We start from the raw sequence: 25,319 nt of genomic DNA on the forward strand, positions 1-25,319 counted from the left end.
CCGTGTCAGTATGGGTTTAGCCAGTCTGTGTTCTCCAAACAGGACTATAGTTGGTAAAATATTCAGAGTAAGGGATCTACTGGCAATCTGCCTGGCTTCTTTTTGTTTTTCCATAATTTTATTTATTTATTTTTTCTCCCAAAGCCCCAGTAGATAGTTGTATGTCATAGCTGCACATCCTTCTAGTTGCTGTATGTGGGACGCAGCCTCAGGATGGCCGGAGAAGCGGTGCGTCGGTGCGTGCCCGGGATCCGACCCTGGGCCGCCAGCAGTGGAGCATGCGCACTTAACCCCTAAGCCACGGGGCCGGCCCCTGCCTGGCTTCTAAGCCCAGTTCTACCACTTATAGCTGTGTGACTTTGGGCAAGTTACTACACCTCTCTGTCTCTCAGTTCCCTCAACTTAAAAGATGGAGAATAATTGTTATTTATCTCACGTGTTTGTTGTGGGGATTAATGCAAAGTACTTAGCACTGGCCCTGACGTGAGGCAAATGATATTCCAAATAGTGTACAATAGTAATCAATTACTATTATTTGTTGTACTATTCATTCTTCTCCCCAAGATATTAATCTATTTACTCTCTTGTTCTTGGGCTCATACAGGCAATGAAGGCCCATGAGTATACTGCATGCAGAAGCAACTCCATCTCTAGGCATAAATTCCAAAAGACAGGCTTTGAAGTCATAGAAGAATTGCTCACTGAGATTTTATAATATGTATTCTGACGTCAAAAGTGGCATAAATGAGGCAACAGTAGAAGAAAAGTAAAATTTTTTATTGTTTCTATCGATAGTTTTGTGTTCAGTTTACCATTTTTGTGACGTTACGGCATATTCCTGATTTTGCTCCTCCTTTCTTTCTCCACTATTTCAACAAGACAGTGGTGTTCAAGCAAGGCTCCATGGAGACCCTTGAAGCCCCCTGCCTCTCTTTAACCAAAGCTGCTCAGATTTACTTTTTACACTTTATAATTAACTTTTATTTAGATCTCGAGTTTCCATGTTTAAAAAAATCCCTTAAATTTGAAAACCACTTCTCTGAGGGCAAGGAGTAGGAAAGGGAAGCGAAATTTCCTGCACCTACGTTATACCAGATAAACAAATGCTCACACACCTCTGTGCATAAATAGGGGAATACTTTGGTCAATCAATGTGATATTTGTGTTATTCTGCAATATTTGGTTTCTGAGAAGTATGTAAAAAAATGCTTTATGATGGCTTATCTGAGAGTCAGTTTCTGTATCTCGTTATATAAAGAATGTATGGTTATCATTGCCTTGTGTGATAGATGTGTAGTGTCTGGTGGTTAGAGTTGAAAGGAACCTTGAAATTATTTCAGGTTCAGCACCCTAGAGATGCTGGTTGAGTTACATAGTTGCATAGAACTGGTTCTTGGCAAAATCTGGGCTTGTAACCACATTGTATGCCTCTATGCCATATTGTTTTTCCCAAGGCTATTATTTTACTGGCTCAATCATAAATAGGCAGAGAATAAGCAGGTCTTCAACTACTCATAGGACATCTTTTTCCAATTTTCTAATTTCTACCAAATCACTTTTTCTAATTTCTACAGCTTATGTCCAAGAGGCCCCAAGACATAAATATAAGTCCCAAGTCCCAAATAACCATTGAGCCAGAATGCCCCCAGCATCTACAGTTGTATATTGATGGAAGTGTTAAAAATGGAGCCAAAAAACAACTCAATGAAAAAATGGACAAAGGGCTTGAATAGACATTTCTCCAAAGAAGATATCCAAATGTTCAATAAGCACATGAAAAGATGCTCAGCATCACAATTCATTAGAGAAATGCAAATCAAAATCACAATGAGATAGCACTTGACACCCATTAGAATGGCTACTATTAAAAAAAAAAACCCCAGAAAATAATAAGTGTTGGTGAGGATGTGGAGAAATTGGAATTCTTATGCGCTACTGGTAGGAATGTAAAATGGGGCAGCCACTATGGAAAACAGTGTGGTGGTTCCTCAAAAAATTAAACATAGAATTACCAGGAAGAGTTTGGAAGATGGCAGCGTAGAAGGAAACTAAACTCGCCTCCTCCCACAGACACAATAAATCTACAACTACCTGTGGAATAATTTCTTCTGGGAGAGATCTGGAAACTGGATAAAAAGAACTTCCACCTCAAGGGACAACACAGACAGGGGTGGAAGAGGCAGAGATATAGCCCTGCTGAGGAAAAAATCATACCCTAGCTGCATTGCTTCATGGCCTGGAGTGATCTCAGAGGCACAGAACTTTTCCCGAGGAGTGGGGGATCTGAGCTCCACATTAGGCACCCCAGCCCTTAGGCCCAGCACAAGAGTGACGAGATCCCATAATACCTGGTTTTGCTGGCTTTGACAACCAACAGAGAATATGCCCAGGAAAACTACAGAACTTCAGGGAAAGAAAAACCTGCTCTTAAAGGGCCCACACACAGACTCAATTGACCCAGAAACCAAGACAAAAACACCAGATAGGAAACTGCATAGTCTATTGGTAAAAGAGACTTGCTTACTAAGCTCATAGCACATCCTGGAGAGGCAGGAGGTGGCTAGGCCTACCCATAGGGACCAAGACACTGGTGGCAGCCATTATTGTGATCTAGTTCCGTTGTGCTGGCATAGATGCTGGCACGTGCCATGGAATCCTTCCTCTAGCGTGTTAGTGCAGGGGCCTGCCCCACCCACTAGATCCCCCGAGGCAAGTGAGGCAATTGAGCACAGCAGCAGGCGGCCTGCCCCAGGGACCGGCCCTGCCCAGTTTGATTATCAAAACAGTAATCAAAAATATCCTAAAAAATAAAAGTCCAGGACCAGACAGCTTCCCTGGTGAGTTCTACCAAATATTTAAAGAAGATTTAATACCCATCCTTCTCAAATTCTTCCAAAAAATTGAAGAGGAAGGAATGCTTCCTAACTCATTTTACAAGGCAACCCTTATCCTGATACCAAAACCAGACAAGGACAACACAAGAAAAGAAAGCTACAGGCCAATATCACTGATGAACATAGATGCAAAAACCCTCAACAAAATGTCCGCAAATCAGATACACCAATACATTAAAAGGATTATACACCATGATCAAGTGGGTTTTATTCCAGGGATGCAGGGATGATTCAACATTCACAAATCAATCAATGTGATATATTATGTTAAAAAAAATGAAGAATAAAAATCACACAATCATCTCAATAGATGCAGAGAAAGCATTCAACAAGATCCAGCATCCATTTATGATAAAAACTCTGAGTAAACTGGGTATAGAAGGAAAGTACCTCAACATAATAAAGGCCATATATGACAAACCCACAGCTAACATTATACTCAGCAGTGAAGCACTGCAAACTCTCCCTCTAAGACAGGAACAAGACAAGGATGCCCACTTTTGCCACTCTTATTTAAGATAGTATTGGAAGTCCTAGCTAGAGCAATCAGGCAAGAAAAAGAAATAAAAGGGATCCAAACTGGAAATGAAGAAGTAAAACTGTCACTATTTGCAGTTGACATGATTTTATATATAGAAAACCCTAAAGAATGCACCAAAAAACTATTAGAAATAATAAACGACTACAGTAAAATTGCAGGGTACAAAATTAACATACAGAAATCAGTTGCATTTCTAGACACTAACAACAAAATAGCAGAGAAATCAAAAACACAATCTCATTTACAATCACAACAAAAAGAAGAAAATATCTAGAAATAAACTTAACCAAAGAGGGAAAAGACCTGTACACTGAAAACTGTAAAATATTGTTGAAAGAAATCAAAGACACAAAAAATATGGAAAAATATTCTGTGCTCATGGATTGGAAGAATTAACGTAGTTAAGATGTCTGTACTTCCTAAAGCAATCTACAGATTCACTGCGATCCCTATCAAAATCCCAACAACATTTTTCACGGAAATAGAACAAAGAATCCTAAAATTTATACGGAACAACGAAAGACCCCAAATAGCCAAAGCAATCCTAAGAAAAAAGAATAAAGCTGGAGGTATCACACTCCCTGATTTCAAAATATACTACCAAGGTATAGTAATCAAAAGAGCATGGTACTGGCACAAAAACAGACAAACAGATCAATGAAACAGAATTGAGATCCCAGAAATAAACCCACACATCTATGGACAGCTAATTTTCGACAAAGGAGCGAAGAATATACAATGGAGAAAGGAAATTCTGGTGTTGAGAAATCTGGACAGCCACGTGCAAAAAAATGAAAGTAGACCGTTACCTTACACCATACACAAAAATTAACTCAATGTGGATTAAAGACTTGAATGTAAGACCTGAAACCATAAAACTACTAGAAGATCACATAGGCAGTGTGCTCTTTGACAGTGGTCTTAGCAGTATCTTTTTGAATATCATGTCTCCCCAGGCAAGGGAAACAAAAGAAAAAATAAACAAATGGGACTACATCAAACTAAAAAGCTTCTATACAGCAAAGGAAACCACCAACAAAACAAAAAGGCAACCTAACAATTGGGAGAAGATATTTGTGAATCATATATCTGATAAGGAGTTAATATCCAAAATATATGAAGAAGTCATACAACTTAACAACAAAAAAAGCAAACAACCCAATTAAAAAATAGGCAGAGGATCTGAACAGACATTTTTCCAAGGAGGATATACAGATGGCCAACAGGCACATGAAAAGATGTTCAGCATCACTAGTTATTAGGGAAATGCAAATCAAAACTACAATGAGATATCACCTCATGCCTATCAGAATGGCTATTATTAAAAAGACAAGAAATAACAAGTGTTGGAGAGGATGTGGAGAGAAGGGAAACCTCATACACTGCTGGTAGGAGTACAAACTGGTGCAGCCACTATGGAAAACAGTATGGAGATTCCTCAAAAAATTAAGAATAGAACTACCATGATCCAGCTATTCCACTTCTGGGTATTTATCCAAAGAAAATGAACACACTAATTTGAAAAGAGACATGCATCCCTATGTTCATTGCAGCATTGTGCACAAGAGCCAAGATTTGGAAGCAATCTAAGTGCTCATCAATGGAGGAATGGATAAAGAAGAAGTGGTATATATATATACAATGGAATACTACTCAGCCATAAACGAGATGAAACCTTGCCATTTGTGACAACATGGGTGGACCTTGAGGGCATTATGCTAAGCAAAATAAGTCAGATGGAAAAAGCCAAACACCATATGATTTCACTCATTTGTGGAAGGTTAAAAACAACAACAACAACAAACAAACATATAGATATAGAGAATAGATTGGTGATTACCAGAGGGGAAGGGGTCGGGGGTGGGGCAAAAAGAGTGAAAGGGCACTGTGTACAGTGATGGTTGGTAATTAGACTTTGGGTGGTGAACATGATGTAGTCTACACAGAAATCAAAATATAATGATGTACACCTGAAATTTCTATAATATTATAAACCAACGTTACCGCAATACAAAAGATATTAACACATTTAAAATAAGCATGTATTATTCAATTGTATTTAAGTGAGTATGCTTGGGAAGGTGAAAAATATCACCTCATAATAATTTAGTGATTTTCTTCCATTTGAACTAGTCTTATGGATGTTCTATAGAAAAAAAAAAAAAAGGAATTACCATACGATCCAGCAATTTTGCTTCTGGGTATGTACCCAGAACAGAAAGCAGGGACCTGAAGTGATATTTGTACACCCGTGTTTGTAACAATAGCCAAAAGTTGGGAGCAACACAAGTGTCCATCGATGGATGAGTGGATAAATGTGCTATATACATACAATGGACTATTATTCAGCCTAAAAAGAGGGCCATTCTGACACATGCTACAACACGGATGAACCTTGAAGACATTATGCTAAGTGAAATAAGCCAATCACAAATGGACAACACTGTATAATTTCGTTTATATGACATACCTAGAGTGTCAAATGCATAGAGACAGAAAGTAGAAGGGTGGTTGCCGGGGTGGGGAGGGAGGAGTGGGAAATTATTGTTCAATGGGTACAGAGTTTCAGTTTGGGAAAATGAAAAAAGTTCTGGAGATGGATGGTGGTAATGGTTGCACAACATTATGGATGCATTTAATACCACTGAACCACTTAAAAATAGTTAAAATGGCAAATTTGATGTTACATGTATTTTACTAAAATAAAAAATTTTAAAAACTTTGAAATGGATCCAAAATTTAAACTGCAGTAAAAAGATAAGATGTCCTTAGAGGCATTTTTTAAAAGAATGTTTCAGTGAATGAGTCTGTAAGGGAGAAATCCTAAATGGTCTTTTATAATATAAGTAATGACTACCTAATTATTGGGAGTTTTCTATCCATCACAAAGTATTTGGTGAGTATTTTCTGCATAGTATTTTTTTTTTTAAAGTAGGATAGGACATCTTTGCACTTAGGTAAGTAGACATTGCTTCTTGTGTTGTTTCAAGAAAGAAAATAATACTGCTTCTTTGGGCCAGGTGCAAACTTAAGAGGAGTGTGTTTAGAAAATTACAAAAGAGAGAGGGATTGTGATGGGGTCAGGTATCACTTATTTTCTCTCTGTCATGTGTTAAGCCACTTAGTCTAAATTTTCACTGGCCCAGCTGTATTTTGCTTTGGTCAAAAGACAAGTGTATTTGAGGTCAGGATCCCAGGCTCTCGTCCTGACTCAGCAGCTTACCAGCCATGCGACTTTGCGGTAGACTTCTCTAGAACTGAGTTTGCACTAGATTATATCCAAGATCCTCTTCAGCTTCAGCATTTTGTGGACTCGCTGGTCTGTTACATCGGGATTTTTAGTGCATATGAAGATTTTAAAACATACCACTCTCTGCTCTTGATTCATATAGCTCTTTTCTAATTTCTAAACCAAAAAACTCCTTGAAGATTGATTTCGAATGAAATATAGGAAACCCAGTGGACTCAGTTAATAGCTCAGACTTGAGAAGAGACATGGTCAAAGATGTGATGGCATCTTCATGTTAGAAGGTTCTAGTACATTGTTCTCAGTATTATTTATAGAAGTATTATTGTGGAAACTGCTAGTAAGCTAGGGCTGATGGAATCAGTTATTCACTCGCTCTACAGTTCTGTGGCTGGTGGACACTGCTGCTGTCCTGCCACTAGAATGACACCTGGAAAAATCCTAAGGAGAACATGAAGGGTGGATGGTGATGAAGGCTTGGATCTCCATTCTGAACCTGTTGGCTTGGAAATTAAAACTTAAGTTTTTCAGGAAAACAAAAAAGTGAAATGGTTACCTCTAATGAATGGTTTTAAGAAAATTCTTAAATTTCCTGCTTATCTAAAGTTTAAAATGTCCTTAGAGGCTTGTTTTCTGCTGCTGTACCATGGTCATTCTCATAATCTAGGTGCATCCTAGACTCATAGCCCAGTCTACTTTGTGTTGTCAAGATATTTCCTTTGGCCATTACTTGTTTTCTGATTGTTTATTGTCTCTGTCTCATTTTCTGGGAGAGGGTAGTGTTGAATGTGTTGGAAGAACAGATGTTTGGCAGCCAGTTGAAAAGTTAAATGTTTATTCATTTTGAGTTCAACTACGTGTTAAGTCCCTGTGGTAATTACTTCATGATTGTTAGTCTTACCAGTAAATGGGCTAAGAAGGGTTTTCTTTGGCTATGCTATGATGGATCATTGCATCCTTTTTTTTTTTTTACTATAACATTTATAGGAGGAAAAATTCATCGTGTTCTCATGTTGCTTTTAGTGTGTTGTCCTAGACTTACCTATCAAAGATTGACACCAAATGTACTTGTGTGCTGATAGTATATCAACAGTTCCCAGAAGAAATTAATTTATGTTCTCTCCCACAGGCAAAATTCTGTGAGGCACTGATGGATTTTGACATAATTCAAAACCCATCAATATTATTCTAAACATTAATCTTCTAAATTCTCACAGTTCTATTGTAAGTTAACTAATTACATCTTACACATTACATTTTTCTTTTTTGTATTATGGAACTACTCTTAAGTAAATCACCACTTCATCGTCTTCATACAAGACCTGATCTGCTATAGTCATTCATTCATTGAAAAAGTATTTATTGAGGACCTACTATGAGCCAGGCACTGTTCTGGAAGCTTGGGATACATCAGCGAACACAAGACAAAAATCATTGCTCCATGGAGCATACATTGTAGAGTATGCAGTAATGACAATAAAGTAAATAAGTAAAAGAGTAAATCATAAATACTGTGAAAAATAATGGAGTGGGTTGAAGGATTAGGAGCGTCGGGGTAGGGTAGTGATGGTGGTGCATTTTATATAGGGTGGTCAGAGTAGGCCTTACTAAGTGGATTTTTTAACAGACTTGGTGGAGCTGAGGGAGTGACCCATGCAGATATCTGAGGGAAGAGAGTGCTGAGCAGAGGGCACAGCTGGTGCAAAGGCCCTGAGGCAGAGTGTGCCCGTCCGGATGGGATGGGGTGAATGAGGGAAAGAGTAGATGATGACGTCAGGGTAGCAAGGGACACATTGAGTAGGGTCTTACAAGGTCATGGTAAGGACTTGGCTCTTCCTTGGAGAGAAGGTTTTGAGCAGAGGAGTGACCTGCTCTGACCTACGGTAAATCTGGCTGCCTAATTATTAAGAACAGATGGTAAGGGAGCAACGGATGAAGTAATTGTTATGATCTTTCTAACGTAATCTCTTAAAACTTCACCAACCTGTCAAAATTTATTGAAAAGATTATGTTGAGTAGTTCTGAGGAAGTTTAGTTGCATTCTTTTCTAGTGTGTTAGGCTAGTGCATTCTTGTTGATTTGCCATCAAAGTATCAAAATTTAGGGGTCTGTTTAGGTCTGCCTTAACAAAAGGTGAATCATTTAAAATTGGAAATTATGCATCATACAACTTTCTAATGTAGAAGTGATTGAGAAGAGCCCTTCCCTATACAGTGTTTCTGGCAGCCAATGGAATGACAAAAAAAAATCCACGCTTCTCATGTAGTATTAGATTGAATTCCCATTAGTTAGCCTAGGATTTAAAACTTATCTGAAAGGAGGGGGCTTCACAGGGAAGCACAGAGGTAGCGCTTCTCAGCCTGGCTTCCCTTGGCCCTCAGGGATAATGTGAGCTAGCAGCTACCAGTGACACTGTCAGAGGGAGATGGGGTTCCCTGTTCTTTTTTTAAAATTATTTTATTGAGGTCATGTTGGTACTGCTGATAACACTGTGTAAATTTCAGGTGTACATCATTATATTTTGGCTTCTACATAGACTGCATCGTGTTCACCACGAAGAGTCCAGTTTCCTTCTGTCTTGAAGCTCACTTCTAGCTATGTCACCTCCCTGTGTTCTGGGGTCTTACTTTGCCATTTGGGAAGAATTTATGTTAACTATGTTTTTTTTTTTTTTTTTTGCTGGGAAAGCTTCACCCTGAGCTAACATCTGTTGCCAATCTTTCTCTTTTTTTTTTCTTCCCCAAAGCTCCAGTACATAGTCGTATATCCTAGTTGTAAGTTCTTCTGGTTCTTCTATGTGAGCCACTGCCACAGCATGGCGACTGACAGATGGGTGGTGTGGTTCCAAGCCCAGGAACCAAACCTGGGCTGCCGAAGTGGAGTGCACTGAGTTTTAACCACTAGGCCATCAGGTCTGACTCTATGGTAACTAATTTTTCACTTCTGAGTAAGGGAATGCTTACAAATACTAGGCTCTTTCTTGACCTCAACTCAACGTCAGTAAAGCCACATTGTCTTGGGTGGAGTGTGTTGGGCATGGGGTGGGGTGTGTGGCACGGTCCTTCCTCTCGTGTCCCTGAGTGACAGTTCTGCCTCCAGCTGTCCAGCTGTCCAGAGAGCACAGTTCCTCCCTCCCTGGGTTGGAGTAGCTACTATATTCTGTATTTCCCTAGCAATCTTTAAATTTTTAAAAATTATGACAATAATACATAGTTATTATGGAACATTTGGAAAAAACAGAAATGTAAAGAGGAAAATAAAAACCACCTGAAACAATGCGTTGAGGCAATTATTGCGATGTTGTTCAGACTATTATTTTTTTCTTCAAATATTATAGAAAGTAAACAATATCTCAAATGATTGGGGCTCCAAAAAAGAAAGTTTACGATCTAAATCACATATATATAAAAAATAACTCATATATATTCTAAATACTGAGAGTATAAAGTCAACTTCCAAATGTAAGAAAAGTAAAAAGGAAAATCTAAAATAATATAAAGTGATATGCAGCTGAAAGGGTATAAAACAGAGCTAAATGATATAAAATGAGAAAAGTAATCAACTAAATGGTGTAAAAACATATATCTAGAATGATATAAAAATAATCCACTAAATGGTGTAAAACTATATAGCTAGAATGATATAAAAATAATCCTTTGTTTATATCAGAAACTGAAAGGTGAGGTGAATTTCACAAGGCATGCATTTTGCATTTACACATGTGATTGTCGGGAGGGGTCATCTAGGTTTGGCAGTTTCAACAATGAAAGTATGTGGTCATTCACTCAATTGGAATCTGTCTGGTTTCTTTTTAACTTGAAGCATGCCTGTTAGAGAGCTATGCAGTTTTTCTAGTGTTTGTACTCAAGTCTGTCTGTATTTTTATTTTTCTAGAAGTTAAATGTTTGACATTCTTTCTCTTTCTCTCTGTAATTTGATAAAACCTTTATTTAGTACAGTACCAGCTGTCCTGTAACATTTGTGATTCTGTACTTGATCAATCAGTGTTAGAAATGGAGGTTTCTGGTATACTCAGACCAGTGGAGGCAGAGACAGTACTCAAATTTAACCTGAGAATCATCAATATTTGCAAAAGTTCTGAAAAAAATAATAACTAAATTATATATACTAATTGGGTAAAATGAATGAAGTAAAAGGGAAAAAACCTCAACTCACTGGAACCTCAAAGCAAAACAAATTGAAGATCAGCCCGTGAGAAACCAAAATACATTTTTTCAGAAGTGAGACGTAGTTCTGTATTACAGTGAGGCTTTAGCATATATTTAAAGTAATAAATATATTATTATGAAATTAAAGTAATTTAGAATGGTGTTGGATACAGATCTAAAGTATCTGATGGATCATTCACCTAGCAGAGTAAACTTGGAGATGAAATAATTTTGTCTTGACATTAGAAGTGTAGCACCGTATGTTGTAGATATAAAGGCTTTCTGCCACAATCTTCAGCAGTATTTCGGGAAATTGAACATAAACGTACGTTAAAGCTCTTACAGTCACTGATTCCTTCTTCCTAAGCCCACTGACAGTTTTTCTGGGGTTCTGTTCAACATTGGCGTTTTCTTTGCTGGCCATTCAGAGGTGAGTTCTTTCTGTGGTGGTTTCTCATTCTGAATATATTCTCACAGCTTCTTTTCACTTAAATTATAGCTATACACATATGAGTTTCAAGCCTATATAATTTCAACTGTTTGTTTAAGGTGATTTTCAACTAACTAGAGCCAAGTTGCCCATTCTCTACAACACTGCTGCAAAATTAAGTCTTTTCCTAAGTTTCAATATTCGAGATGGACATACAAACACAATTTTCATATTTTACCATTAATATCCTTACTTTAAAAACTCCTCCTCCTCTTATTTGATCCAGAAGATCCTAGTCTTTTCTGTCCTCCCATAGTTTGGAATCAGTGACCAAGAAAACTGGAAGCAATTATGGCATTGGCAAAGCAGGTATGTACATGTGAGTGTGCATTGTGAAGTTAATTAGTGGTTACACCTCCACGTTGGCAGTGTAGCTCTGTAGCCACTAATTTGGAAGGTTTGGGACATGTGCTCAGCCACTGCCTAACAGCTGTTCTGTCACACCAGAGTCATGGGTGGGACCTAAATTTAGGAGCGTGAACCTGGGCGTCAATTGAGAGGTTCACCGTGTCTAGCCAGCTTTACCTGGCTCTCATAACAACTTTTTAAAAAAATTTTTATTAAAGGGCCATTGTTCAGCCTATGGGAAAGAGAAATGCAGAATAGGATGGGTCACAATTCAACATTCTACTTAAGTTTGAATAAAGATATCCTTGCACTCAACATTTCTACTGTCCGTTCCACCTTTCAAAGGTCGGAAAATTGTACTTATTAAGTATCTTTTGGAGCCGATGCTTCCATCTTCGTGGTTCCTCTCTCTTGTTTTAGTTGCTCAAATTTCCCACATTGTTTTCTAATGTCAGGCATACAGTTTTCATCCCAAAGATCATAAGTGCTCTGCCATCCTGAGACTTTTACGAACAATTTTCTTTGAGTAGACAATATGGCTTGACCCATTACCTTTACCCTTGTGCTAGGTGCCATGCTGTTAGGATAAAACCAATTAATTGTTGCATGAAGGGACAAGCACTTATATATGGAATTCTTGCAGTAACATTTAGTTATGCTAAAATTGCATCGTGAAATCGAGGCATTATAAACCTTACTAACAGCATCCAATTTTTGCGTGCCATTTTGCCTCCTCTTGACTCATCTTGGAAATAAATTAAAAAATTAACTGGCTGCATTCGACTTTGAATAAAGCTTAAACTTACTGAAAGAGGAAGACCTACAAGGGAATTTGTGACCTATTTGAGGTTAGAAGATCTTGGAGTTGGGGTGGATTGTCTTCACTGACGACCAATGATTTACAAAAGAAGAACAAAACTTCTCACTTGACTGCCAGTCGATGTGTTTGTTCACATTTGGTAACATCATTGCAGTTTAAAGTTGCTTTAAACAGGGTTCAAGCAGTCATAAACAAAGGTTGGTCTGTACTATCAACCGATACAGAAATTTTGATTGATGCAAATGTTCAGATTTTAACACAGTTAAGTAGACTGTAGTCATGGGAAAACCATCTTTGGTTCTAGTATATAGTGGTTTAGATAGCCAAGGATGAAGATGCTGATTCTCTGCAGTTTCATCTACAAAAAATACTTGATTGTTCAAAAATATTCCTGAACTATATGGTTTCCAGAAGGATATTTCTTTTGAGAACTGTGGCTGGTGGAGTGGAATCAAAACTTCATAAAAAAACACTCTACCGAAACCATTGATGAAACTCTTAACGATTTACTTCACCCTGAGGTTGCACACATCTTAGAGTGAATAAGGGGAGAATACCTTTGCTGCATTTGGGATTTGTGAGGGTATTTGTTAAAGTTGTTTAAGAGCTACTATGTCTTTAATATAGTACACGTATTGCCTAAGAATATAATTTATAATTATGGGAATTATTTTTTAAAGATAGGATTCATTACTAGGAGTCAAAAGAGGAAAAGACCAAAATGCTTTTATATGTCTTTAGGGAGGTGATGGGGAGGAGTAAAAAGTTTGACCCTTGCTTCATGAGAAGCAGTGTATGGTGGTGAACATGGACCTGGAGTCTATATCTGATTTTACTCACTCTCTTTATGGTCTCGGTGAGTCATTTCCCTTCTCTGTACTTCAGTTTCCTCATTTAAAAATATGAGATTGGAGCAAATGATATAGCAGAGTCCTTCCAGCTTAATTATATTCTAAGCCTCTGTTGGAGGACAGCCTCTACATTCCAGAGGACCTTGAAATATTACCTGATAGAGTCCCCAAGCCTGTTGCCACCATCATGACTGCTCCCTTCCCTTTGGTTTATCTCCTACTCCTCCTGGGTTCTTTGGCTGAGAAAATTTGCCATCACACTTGGGAATTATTCTTGATTCTTCTCTCCCTCTCACACTCACAGCTAACCAAGTCCCATTGGTTCTACTATTTAAAAAGCTTAGAATCCTTCCATTTCTCACAGTCCTCACTGCTACATGCCGATAGAAGCCACTGTTGTCATCTCGTGGATGTATTACTCCATTCTTGTGCTTCTTTGTTCCCATGTCCCTTAGACTAAAGTCCAGACTTCTCACTGTAGCTTATGAGACCTTCCTTCTATATGCCTCTGCCATTTCTCCGTGCCGTCTCTTCCTATTCCCTCTCTAGTCAACCAGCCACATGTGCTATTCTCAGTTCTTGGAAGATGTCATATCCTTTCTCTTCTTGTGGCTTTCCTAGCCACAGTCCCCTCTGCCTGATCATTCTTAGCCCTACCTTCTCCTTTCCCTACTCATTTCTATTTGGCTAATCCTCTTCATCTTTCAGGTCTCATCTTGAAGTCACTTCCTCAAAGGTTCCCTGACCCTTAGACAAGGTTATTTTACTTTCCCATAGCTCCTTGTGCTACTTCTGCTTTTAACACGTCATGCTCAGGTGTAATTTGTACTGTTTAATTGTCCATCTGCCTATATGAGAATGTGTGCTTCATGAAGGTAGGAGCTTGTCTGTCCGGGATTTGGTGGTGTCCTCAGCCCTTGGCACAGTGCCTGGCACATAGTAGACATTCAGTAAATACTTGCTGAATGAATACATGAAAGAAAGAAGGAAAGAAAGGAAGAAAGGTAGAACTGAATGCATTTTTAATAGGAAAGAAAGCCCGGCAGGCAGCAGTTGTACCTTTCTCCTCTTCTTCCATGACATCTGCCTTTCTAACTCCCACCCTACTTCTTTGAGAAACAAGGACTTGCCTACCAGTACAGGGCCTGTTTTAGTTATCTTATAGTCGTAAAGGAAGTTATGGGTCCTTCTCTCCGTAATGTCATAGACCTTTGGTAGAAATATCCAAGCAGCTTTTTTCTGAGTTTAAGTTCCTCATTGCTTTCATTTATGTGAGAAGAGATAAGGGCCTGTGTTTGATCTAGCTAAACTACATAGATGACTTCAGATGATCTTTTTCTGCTAGCAAAAAGTTGCCAGTCCAGTAAACCTTGCTTAAAGCTTTTTCCACCCATCTTACTGTCACTGCTGTGATATATTTAATAGTAGTGACCCAGAGTGAGTCAGTGCTAATGGCATTATTATCTTTAGTTGAATATTTATTTCTTCTATCTTAATCTGTGTAAGCATAGGCCTTTTGGGTCTTCCTGCTCATTTTTGTGATTGGCACAGAAACTCTCCATATTGGATGGGGTGGCGAGAGCTTCAAGAACTACCTTCTAGTTATAAAGATGGTTCAATATCATATTGACTTTAAAAGTGGGTGAAGCCAGCCTAGTTGGTGCCAGTGTGTATGTCTTTGCTTTCGGCTCAAGGAGGCAATGTTGCAGAGCCATTTAAAGAGTAGGCTCTAATGAAAGCCCAGCTCTGGAACCTTCTAGCTGATTGACCCAGAGCAAGGTACTTAACTTTTTTGGGCACCATTTCCTTATCAATCAAATGGGGGTAGTAATAGTATCTACCTCTATGGTTTTAATAAGGATTAAATGAGGTACTGCGTGTAAAGTGCTTAGCCTGGTATCTGGCGCATGTTCAACACATGTCAACCATCATAATAGGTCTCTGGTATTAGTATAAGACTTGCCTCGTTATAATTATTTGCATAAATGGAAAAAAAAGAAGGACAGTAGTAATTTAGCTTTGCTGGAGAACAAAAAGTGGTTTAAATTGCCAAGTGCCAGGAGCCAGGAGATCATTTTAACTCTGCCGCTGACTAGCTCCACAACTCACCGAGGGTCCAGCCACCAGCTCTCTGGGTCTGCATTTCCTTGTCTGGAGGTGAAGAGGTTTGCAGCAAATCATTTCTATTGTCCTTTCTAATGTTAGCATGTTGTGAGTCCAGGAATGAGTGATTACTTAATTTTAAATACCTCACCGTGATTGACACAGAATAAATATTTGCTAAATATTTGAGTGGAATCCGCTGACTTTATCTCTGGAATGTGGATGAATCAGTTTTATGATATTGAATTGTAATGACATAAAAAACAGCGATGATGATTTTTGAGATTAAAAAAGGGACATAAAATTCAAAGCCAGAGACAAGCTATGTATTAGGACTGCTGTAACCAAGTACCATCAACTGAGTGGCTTAAACAACAGAGATTTATTGTCTGACAGTTCTGGAGGCTAGAAGTGCAAAATTAAGGTTTCAGCAGGGCTGGATCCTTCTGGGGACTCTGACTCAGAGAGAGAATCTGTTCCATGCTTCCCTCCTAGCTCCTGGTCCTCTGCTGGCAGTCTTCAGTGTTCCTTGGCTTCTGCTGCATCACTCCAATCTCTACCTTCATCTTCACATGGCGTTCTCTCTGTGTGCATGTCTGTGTCCAAATTTCCCTTTCTTATAATGATACCTGTCACATTGGATTAGGGGCCCACCCTACTCTAGTATGACCTCATCTTAACTGATTATATCTGCAATGGCCAAGGTCACGTTCTGAGGTACCAGAGGTTAGGAACTCAACATATGAATTTCTGGGTGATGCAATCCACCCCATATGAGGCTGCTATCCTGTCCTTTCTGTGTAACTACCCCTCTATCCATCTTTCCTCCCTCCCAATAAACATTATTGTGCAATATGGGTGGATGGGTAATAGATAGTTTTATGAGGAATTTTCTTTACAGAGGGGTCTTTAAAGTTTTATATAGTTGCCACTTGCTAATTCTCAGCAGTTAACCTTTTAATTTGTGGATGACTCATGACGTTTGTTTCCATCTCATTCCCTTTTCTCCCTCTTACTGGCCCTCTTGTTCTCCTAACTCCTTCCTCTTCACACAATTCACCTACTTTTCCTTCTTCACTGAGCATTTCCTTTGTTATAAGTAGATAGTTCTGCCACCAGATGGTGTGCAAGGATTGGGAAAAGAACTGAAATACATTGGCCGGTGTGGCTACTTGTCAACATTTTATTTCAGGAGAAAGGTTGACATAACGAGCCAAAAATGAGATTTTGAGATTGTGTAGATTTTACTTCTCCATAATAAATATTCTCTTCCTTTATTGTGGAAACAGAAACCTGAGCTGGAAATCTTGAGGAAAAGAAACCTATAACATTTGATGCATAAGGTTAATAGGAGACTCTGATCTCAGAATAGATTTGACGATAATATTACGCTGAGATGTGGAAGCAAGGTTCTTGGGTCAGAGGGCCACTTCCTCAAACAGGTAGATTCAGAAACCACAAAAAAAGGGAAATCTGTTGAGCACAATGACACTGTAGAATGATATTGGTGAAATAAGGGACTTGAGCTGTCATTTAATTCAGCAGTCTCAAATGAGCCCTGCAGCCCAAATGCAGCTCACAGACCACAGCCACTGACAATGTGCTCTGTTTAGCTTGAACAGGGTTTTCTTATCATTATGACTAATTGCCAACATTAAAGTAATCCCAATATTTTATATAATCATCCAGATTTCAGGCTTCTTTTGGAAAAAAAAAAATCTGAAGCTCTGGCAATACTGGCTGATATGTTTTTCTTGGCAGCACCTAACTGTGGCAGAGCTGTGGCCATCCCTTTAGTTGGAATTTGTCATTTACACTTTGACTCTATTTCTTCCACTCCCTATTGTGTTATGCTGAGCCTTTATCCTCATTTAAAATGTTACCTGCCTCTGCCCAGCGCATGACAGGCATTTGAACATGTAACCCTCCTCTCATAGACAAAGACACGAGTCCTGGAGAGGGGTGCTGATGGCTGGTTCAATGCCACACCTGCCCCGTAATTCCCACTACGCCATGCTGCCTCCGTGAATAGAAGCTGGTGGGAAAGAGGGAGCGGGATGCACCACGGAGGACTGATGAGTTCAAGCAATGAGTCAGGAGGGAAAGTGAAAACTAAAGATTAAAACGTTAACTGCCGTTACTCAATTATAGAAAAAGAAAGTAGAAGCAGGCACACACATAAGTGAACTAATAGGGAACTCTAAAGTAAACACTTTACAGGGAACTTGGAGAGAATTATTAAATACAGGGTCAAAAGACCATTGGTCAGCAGTCAAAAGAAGGAAAGGAACTCTAAATGACTTACCTGCAAGGCTGGGCTGTCTCGGGGATAATCTGGGGTAAACTCATTATTTAAACATTGGAAAGGTGGTTGATGAGGCCAGGTGTTTGTGGAGACAAGGTAGCAATGGAAATTGGATGATTTATTGTTACCCAAAGAATCAGCAGAATGCCTTTCTGGGTCCCTATGAAATGGCTGTCGGAGACTCTCCATCAGAACGTGGAAACCAATTAGTGAAAAAGTGACGGAGTAGGAATGGAGTGATTCCAAAGGAGAAAGCAGAGCATTTTTTGCTTGCCTCCTTGAAGATACATGGGAGCATAAATGGGAGGGGCCAACTCCTGGATGATTTATTAATGATAGCAAGCATTTATTGAGAGCTTACTCTGTGCTAGACTCTGCCCTAAGAGGTTGATGTGTGATATTGTATCCCCCCAACACCACTGAGGTCATTACTGTTGTCATCCCTGCTTTGTAGATGAGGAGACTGAGGACCAGAAAGGTCAGGTAACATTTCCAAGTCCACTTAGCTCATAAATGACAGAGCCAGGATTCAAATGCAGGCTCTCGTACCTATTACCAAAGTCTTCCCACTTAATGACCAAGCTGCTCTCCTGGCCCCCACCCCCTGGCTAAGGATGTAGCTTGCCCTAGTGATAAATGCCCAGCATGCCCTGAATCAAATTTGGGTTGGCCTGGTGGTCAATGCACACAGCATGCTCTGGACCAAATCTGAAACAGTGGTTGAGATACACCATGTTGGCTGGATGGCATGTAACAAGTTTTACAATTTTAATTCCAGGCTTGTAACAAGTTTGTTTCAAAGAGTCACTAACCTAGAGGACGGGCAGATTGTCAATGAACCTTCATCCTAAGAACGTGTGCAAATGATTTCTGGGAAACCGAAGTCTAGCACCTCTTATTTCCACCCAGGGCATGCTGGTAAAATCTATAAGGAGGATAGATGACTGAAAGCTTAAGCCCGTGACCTTTGTAGAGAGAAGGAGACTTGGCTTGTACAGAGCGCTTTGAGAAGGTGAATATATGAGGAGGGTGAGGAAGCAGTGGGTCTCTTCTTTCCACTTTCTGAAAGCCCTTCTGATGGGGTTCAGACAGAAGGGAGATGCTTGAGAGGCAGCAGCCCTGGAGGGATGGTCTTGTGGCTTTGAGAGCAGGCTTAGAGGAAGGAAATCAGGAATAATTGTTAGAGCACTCATTCCTACATGCAGATATAATCTGCGGGGCCCTGAAGGACTGAGTGCGCAGACCAGTTGTGTGTAACATTTTTATCACTGATCTAGCAGAGAGAATAGAATAGAGCTGGATCTCTTGGTTTGTGGATGCTATTAAGCTCTTCTGGCCAGAGAACTGTTAAACCACTCAGGATAAGTTGCCAGAAGATCTGGCAAATACAAGTGCTCGTTGAGTTTATTGCATCTGGAGAAAAGTAATTCCACTTGTAAGCTTATGATGTCCAATAAAACCCTGGGCTTTTTTAGGAGGGTCATCTCAAGAAAACTGTCGTGTTCTCTAACTCTTATGGAAAAACCAGTTCTCTACTCAGAATATTAATACAGGGCTAGTAGCCGTTTCTCAAGATTCAACACTTCCACCAATATTTGTTGAGTCCCTGTTATGAGCAAAGAATGGAGTTAAACATGATTTAGGAAGAAACATGCAAAATGGTAAGGGAATTAAGAAACCCATGGTATGAAAAGAAGTTTAAGAGGTGAGACATCTTTGCTCTAAAGGTGAAGGCTGAGGGGGATATATAATGACTTATTAATACAGGAAGGACAGGCACAAAATCAGCAAAAACTTCTACCAATCCTCTCTCCTTAAAAATTGTATTAGGAACTTTAGAATTCAGGTCACATGTTATATGCCTCCAAGTAAAATCAGGATATATACTAAAATGTGTTACTCGACGTGGAAGCTAGTGAACTAACAGTACCCTTATTCCATGAATTGGTTCAGGTTTAAAAATAAAACTGCATCAGATAAAATCAAATGATAGCTCATAACAGATAATTTAGAGCAATTAACGTATTTATTTTCCTCTGAACTTTTGAGTTTAACATTGGGAATGAGAGGGGATAATAACATCTCAGAGTATGTTTTTAATGTCACTGTCAAATATAGGTTTTCTACCCTCTCTTATTTATTCTTTTAAAAATTCTAGTTTTTAATCCAAGTAAGATATGTACACAGTTTAAAAAACCAAATAGAGTTAAATAATGAAAAACAGCAACCCCTCTCCTTTCCCAAGTTCTTCTCCCAGAGGCAATTACTTTCAATAATTGCAGACTTTTCCTTTGTATTTACCTCTATATTTCTAAATAACATGCTCACGTTGGTAGCTTTCCATTCATCCTTCTTCTTTTTTTTTTTTTTGTGAGGAAGATCAGCCCTGAGCTAGCATCCATGCCAGTCCTCCTCTTTTTGCTGAGGAAGACTGGCCCTCGGCTAACATCCGTGCCCATCTTCCTCCACTTTATGTGGGACGCCGCCACAGCATGGCCTGACAAGCGGTACGTCAGTGCGCACCTGGGATCCGAACCCCGGGCCGCCAGCAACGGAGAGTGTGTACTTAACCGTTAAGTACACGGGGCCGGCCCCTCCATTCATCCTTCTTGATGTTACTTCCCAACTTCCTGTTATGGTAATTGAGCATTTACTTCTCTTCTGTTTACTCTCCTGTCTTTCTCCAAAACAGTTTAAATAACTATGATTATGATTTCTTTTTTGTATCATTTCTTTTTCCTGGGTTGGTAAATATTTTTTTTCCACTTGCCTAGTTTTCTATATATCTATCACTGTTTTTTCCTCAATGAGCTAGCAGATCTTTCAGATGGCTACCAATATTTTTTGCAACTATGCAAAGAAATGAAATGACCTATAAATTCTATTCTTCCCTCCACTTCCGTCTGGAATGGTTGCTTTCTTAGTCTGGTATGTGGCTGTCATTCTGGCCTTTCCTTTCACCACCATTTTGCTTTGGATTCCCTATGTTCTAGATAACCATATCTAACTCTTCCTGGCATTTATGCCCTCCTTTTGATGAGAGACGTCTTCTAGGGTATTCCTGTAAAAGATATACTGGATGCAAATTTATTTTTTTCTTTGTATGTGCGAAAATGTCAAATGTCTCTTCATCTCTTTCACTTGATTGATAATTTGGCTGGATGTAGACTTCTAGTCTGCCAACAGCTAGTATTGCAGGTGAGGAGGTGGATGCTATTTTCATTTCTGATCCATTGCGTGTAAACTTTCTGTCCTCCTGGAATCTCTTAGGCTACTTTCTTTATCTTGAGCGTTCTGAAGTTTCATGCTGATGTGCTTTTTTTGTGTGTGTGTGAGGAAGGTTAGCCCTGAGCTAACATCTGTCACCGATCCTCCTCTTTTTGTCGAGGAAGATTGGCCCTGGGCTAACATCCAATGCCAATCCTCCTCTTTTTTGCTGAGGAAGACTGGCCCTGGGCTAACATCCATGCCCATCTTCCTCTCCTTTATATGGGATGCCGCCACAGCATGGCTTGACAAGTGGTGCATCGATGCACGCCCAGGATCCGAACCTGCGAACCCCGGGCTGCTGCAGCAGAGCGCGCACTTAACCGCTAAGCCACTGGGCAGGCCCCTGCCGATGTACTTTTAAAATTCATTGTGCTGGGCACTTGATGAGCCTTTCTCATCTGAAATCTCATCTCATTAGGCCTAGGAAACTTTTTAATTTGTTTCTTTGAGATTTACTTCCTCTCCATGATCTCTGTTCTGTCTTTCTGAATATTGCATTTTCTGTATTGACCCCCTAATAGTTTTACCTTTCCTCTAATTTTCCATCTATTTTTTTTTGTTTTGTTCCAATTTCTTGGAGACTCCTTTGACTTTATTTTAGTTGTGATACTTTGTAATTCTCAAGAGCTTTGTTTTTGTTTTATTGATATATGAACTCCATCTTCTTTTAACTCTGAGCATATTTGTGTGTGTCTGTGACAGTTTGCTCTGTTCCATTCTTTCTTACTATATCCAGTTGTTTACTTTTTTAAAAAAAATTTGTTCTTTTCAGCCTCTTTCATGTTAGAAACTATTCTCAAATGTCTGGTGATCCTCGGGCCTCTGCTAATTTAAAAGTGGGATGCTCCAGGAGGCCGGCCGAGTGGCGTAGTGGTTAAGTTTGTGCACTCTGCTTCAGCAGCCTGGGGTTTGTGGGTTCGGATCCCGGGCACAGATCTATATACCACTCATCAAGCCATGCTGTGGAGGCGTCCCACATACAGAATAGAGGAAGATTGGCATGGATGTTAGCTCAGGGACAATCTTCCTCACCAAAAAAAAAAAAAAAGGAAAAGTGGAGTGCTCCAATGCTAATAGGCAATTTTGAGGGCGTAGTCAGATGGCCAGGAAGGCTTCATTGTTAGTACCTAGGGGTCTTTTCTCTGCCATCCAGTGTCTCCAGTGAAGCACCATTCAGTCTCCTGATTGAAGAGATGTTTTTTTTTTGTGCACCAAAGCTGGTGGTAGAGGCGCAGGAACACTTTTCTCTCTTAGATGAAGATATGTAGCTTTGTAGGCCCTGGATTAGGCTTAAGATCCAAGGGGATTGCAAGCGTCTAAAAATAGTTCTTCTTAAGGGCATAGATTGTTTGTGTAAGTCCTCTGAGAGGTAACGTAAGTCTTCCATATAGAAGAAGTTGTATAGCATTGTACAAATTGGAGCTTCTCAGATTCGGTAGAGCCTTGCCTTGTATGAACAGTGTCAGCGACAGCTACTTGCTATCCATTACTGACTGGGGGCCAGAGGAAGCCGTGCTAAGAGGTGCCGCAGCTACGTGGCCTCTGCTAAATTTCTGTATCCTTCAGTAAAGCAGTTGAGACCTTATTGTGGGCTATGTGTGTGTGTGTGTATGTGTATTGTGTGTGTGTGTGTGCACGTGTGCGTTCTCACTTAGCTGTAGTCCTTAGAAATGCTGCAGGTGGCCAATGCCTACTACTCTGTAGGTAGACCTTCAGCCAGTCTCCCTGTTTTCAGAACTTTGTTTATCTGGTGTCTTCCAGGGCCGTGGCACCCCTAAGTGTTGCTCTTAGGCATTCTCTGGGGACACTTGGCTGGCTTCTCTTTGGAATCAGCTCTTAAGTTACAACTTCCCCTATTTTGCTAAGTCAGTTATCACTCTTCTGTCTCCTTCCATCTTCCAATCATTTGTTGAAATCTCTTGACTGCTGTCATCTCCCCTGCCATTCTCTTAGTCTTTGGGGGTTAACACATTTTTGAAAATTCTACTACTATCATTTTGGTGGCCTTTTGGGAGGTACAGGAGATAAAGGCCTGTGGTTAACTCAATATGTTTACCTTGATATTTCTTTGACTCTATCACAATTATAAGCTCTTCAAGGTAAACAGCCAAGTATACTTCTATGTTTTATAGTGCACGTGGTAGGCACTCTGTAAATATGAGTTGAATGAATACATGATCTGTGCTTTAAGGTCTCTCTGAATATAGTTATTTTAGCTGCTGATGTGATTATTTTTTCTGAAATCGTTTCATGTTGATCTTGCGATGAGGGAAAGGTATGGACTGCCAGGTAGAGGGTTTTCAAAGTGACACCCATGACTGAATGAGGCATTTGCCTCCATTTCACTTGCTTATTTAATTTGTTGCATTAAGAAAAAGAAGTTTGTATTCATTCCTGCTTCAAAGGGGGCATCTTCCTCTTTCTCGTAAGTGGACTTAGCTATTTAGTCTTACACTGCCCTTCTGGAAGGTTGGCTTTCTGTTTACAAAGCTGTGGTTAGATACACCGGGAGGCCCACTCCAAATAGTTGCTTCCCACACTTGGGAAAAAATTAGACACATATATATGAGTATTCTTCCTGGGACCCAGCATTCTCTAAGAGTTTAAATATTAACACTAAATAAAAAGCTGTTTTTCTGTTAATATTCCTTACTGACTAGCCTCATGTTAAAACATTTCTTCCTAATTTTTTACCTCATTATGGATGACCTTGACACTAGGCTCAGTGTCTCTGTCATTGTCTCCCTCTCTATCTGCCTCCTTCTCCTCCCTTTAGCCACAACCAATAGCAAGAAATGCGTTTTACACCTCTCCGCAGTGTAAGTATATGCAACCAGAACAAAAGTTTCTTGAAACACACACCCTTAATATATGTGATTGTTCTGATCTGTTCTGTTCGGTTCTATTTCATTAAAAATATGCTGGTTGTGATCCACCACATTTGTCACATAACCCACTGGATTGCAGCCTGCTGTTGCAAAAACAATGCTCTCGTTAATGTGAATAAAGCCTGAACTACAGGTTCATGCTTCCTGGCTCTCTCATTTTCTTCCTTTCATTGGCAGAATTAAATAACATTGTTTTGAAGTTAGAGAAAAATAATCACTAGGGCTCCTCCATCTTACCATGGCAACAATGATCATTTTTGTATATTCCTGTCTACCCTCTTTGTCCTCATTCGTACGTCACTGGCATCGTAGTTGCAGGGCCAGGAGACAGGCTGTGAACTCAGTTTGTCTGGTTACAGGGTCTCTTGAGTGGTGTGCAGTCTCCTTGAGGTATAGTTTTATTTGCTGAAAAAACTTCGACGTTTACTTAGTATTTGGCCTTCAAATAGAATGCTGACTGATTTTTATTGAATTCGCTAATATTCTTTTCATTAAGCATTTTTTCTTTTTTAAATATTTATTTATTTATTCGTTTAGTGTGTGTGTGTGTGTGTGTGTGTGTGTGTGTGTGTGTGAGGAAGATCAGCCCTGAGCTAACATCCATGCCAATCCTCCTCTTTTTGCTGAGGAAGACTGGCCCTGAGCTAACATCCGTGCCCATCTTCCTCCACTTTATATGGGATACCACCACAGCATGGCCTGACAAACCGTGTGTCGCTGTGTGCCTGGGCTCGAACCCGGGCCACCAGCAGGGGAGCGCGTGCACTTAACCGCTAGGGCCATGGGGCTGGCCCCAGCACTTTTTCTAATTATAGAAGTATGCATATGAATTTTGGAAAATCCAAGCAGGTACAAAGAAGAAAATAATATTTATAATTCCACTATTCAAAGATAAATACTGTTAACAATTTAGTGTATTTCCTTTATGTAATTTCTATGCAAGTATAGTTTTACATTGTTACTATAACATTCCATGCATTATTTTATAGTCTGTTCTTTTTAAACATATCATAGGCATTCTCACTTCATTGAAATCATTTAACAAACACCATTTAAAAAGTTCTCTGTTATTGGCAATTTAGGTAGTTTTCCAGTTTTATTCATTTTTTGAATGTTACTATAAAGAACTGCAGTAAACGTCTAATGCCTAAATATTTCTCTGCATTTTAAGGCACATCCTTAAGATAGATGTTAAAATTAGACTTACTGGGTCAAAAGGTATGGGAACTTTTGGACTCTTGACACTGCCGAGTCACTTTTCTGAAAAGTTGGAATTCTAGAGAGGGCCATTGTTTTTTAAAGATGAGAGAGACTTAGAGTTATTCAGCATCTACATGCAAGGAGTCTCAGAAGAGAGAGACAGAGATTGGCAATGTTGGAATGACGAAGCTAC

At 39.5% G+C, this 25,319-nt stretch overlaps 1 protein-coding gene across 2 annotated transcripts in view; it reads left to right on the forward strand.

Annotated features, from left to right (window-relative positions):
• AP1S3 (adaptor related protein complex 1 subunit sigma 3) overlaps positions 1-25,319 on the forward strand; it is a 72,761-nt gene that overhangs the window by 15,860 nt on the left and 31,582 nt on the right. Inside the window, exon 1 of one of the 2 annotated variants that reach the window (XM_087424763.1) lies at positions 20,197-20,406. The exons of the other annotated variant lie outside the window; for it this stretch is intronic. Within the exon in view, the coding sequence (XP_087280889.1) occupies positions 20,404-20,406 (3 nt within the window). The 5' untranslated portion in view covers positions 20,197-20,403. Of the gene's footprint in view, positions 1-20,196; positions 20,407-25,319 lie in introns of those variants that run through there. 2 annotated transcript variants of the gene reach the window in all.

The sequence above is a fragment of the Ceratotherium simum genome, chromosome 37, assembly GCF_057802395.1.
Source record: "Ceratotherium simum simum isolate JZ-2026a chromosome 37, ASM5780239v1, whole genome shotgun sequence".
Taxonomy (NCBI): Eukaryota; Metazoa; Chordata; class Mammalia; order Perissodactyla; family Rhinocerotidae; genus Ceratotherium; species Ceratotherium simum.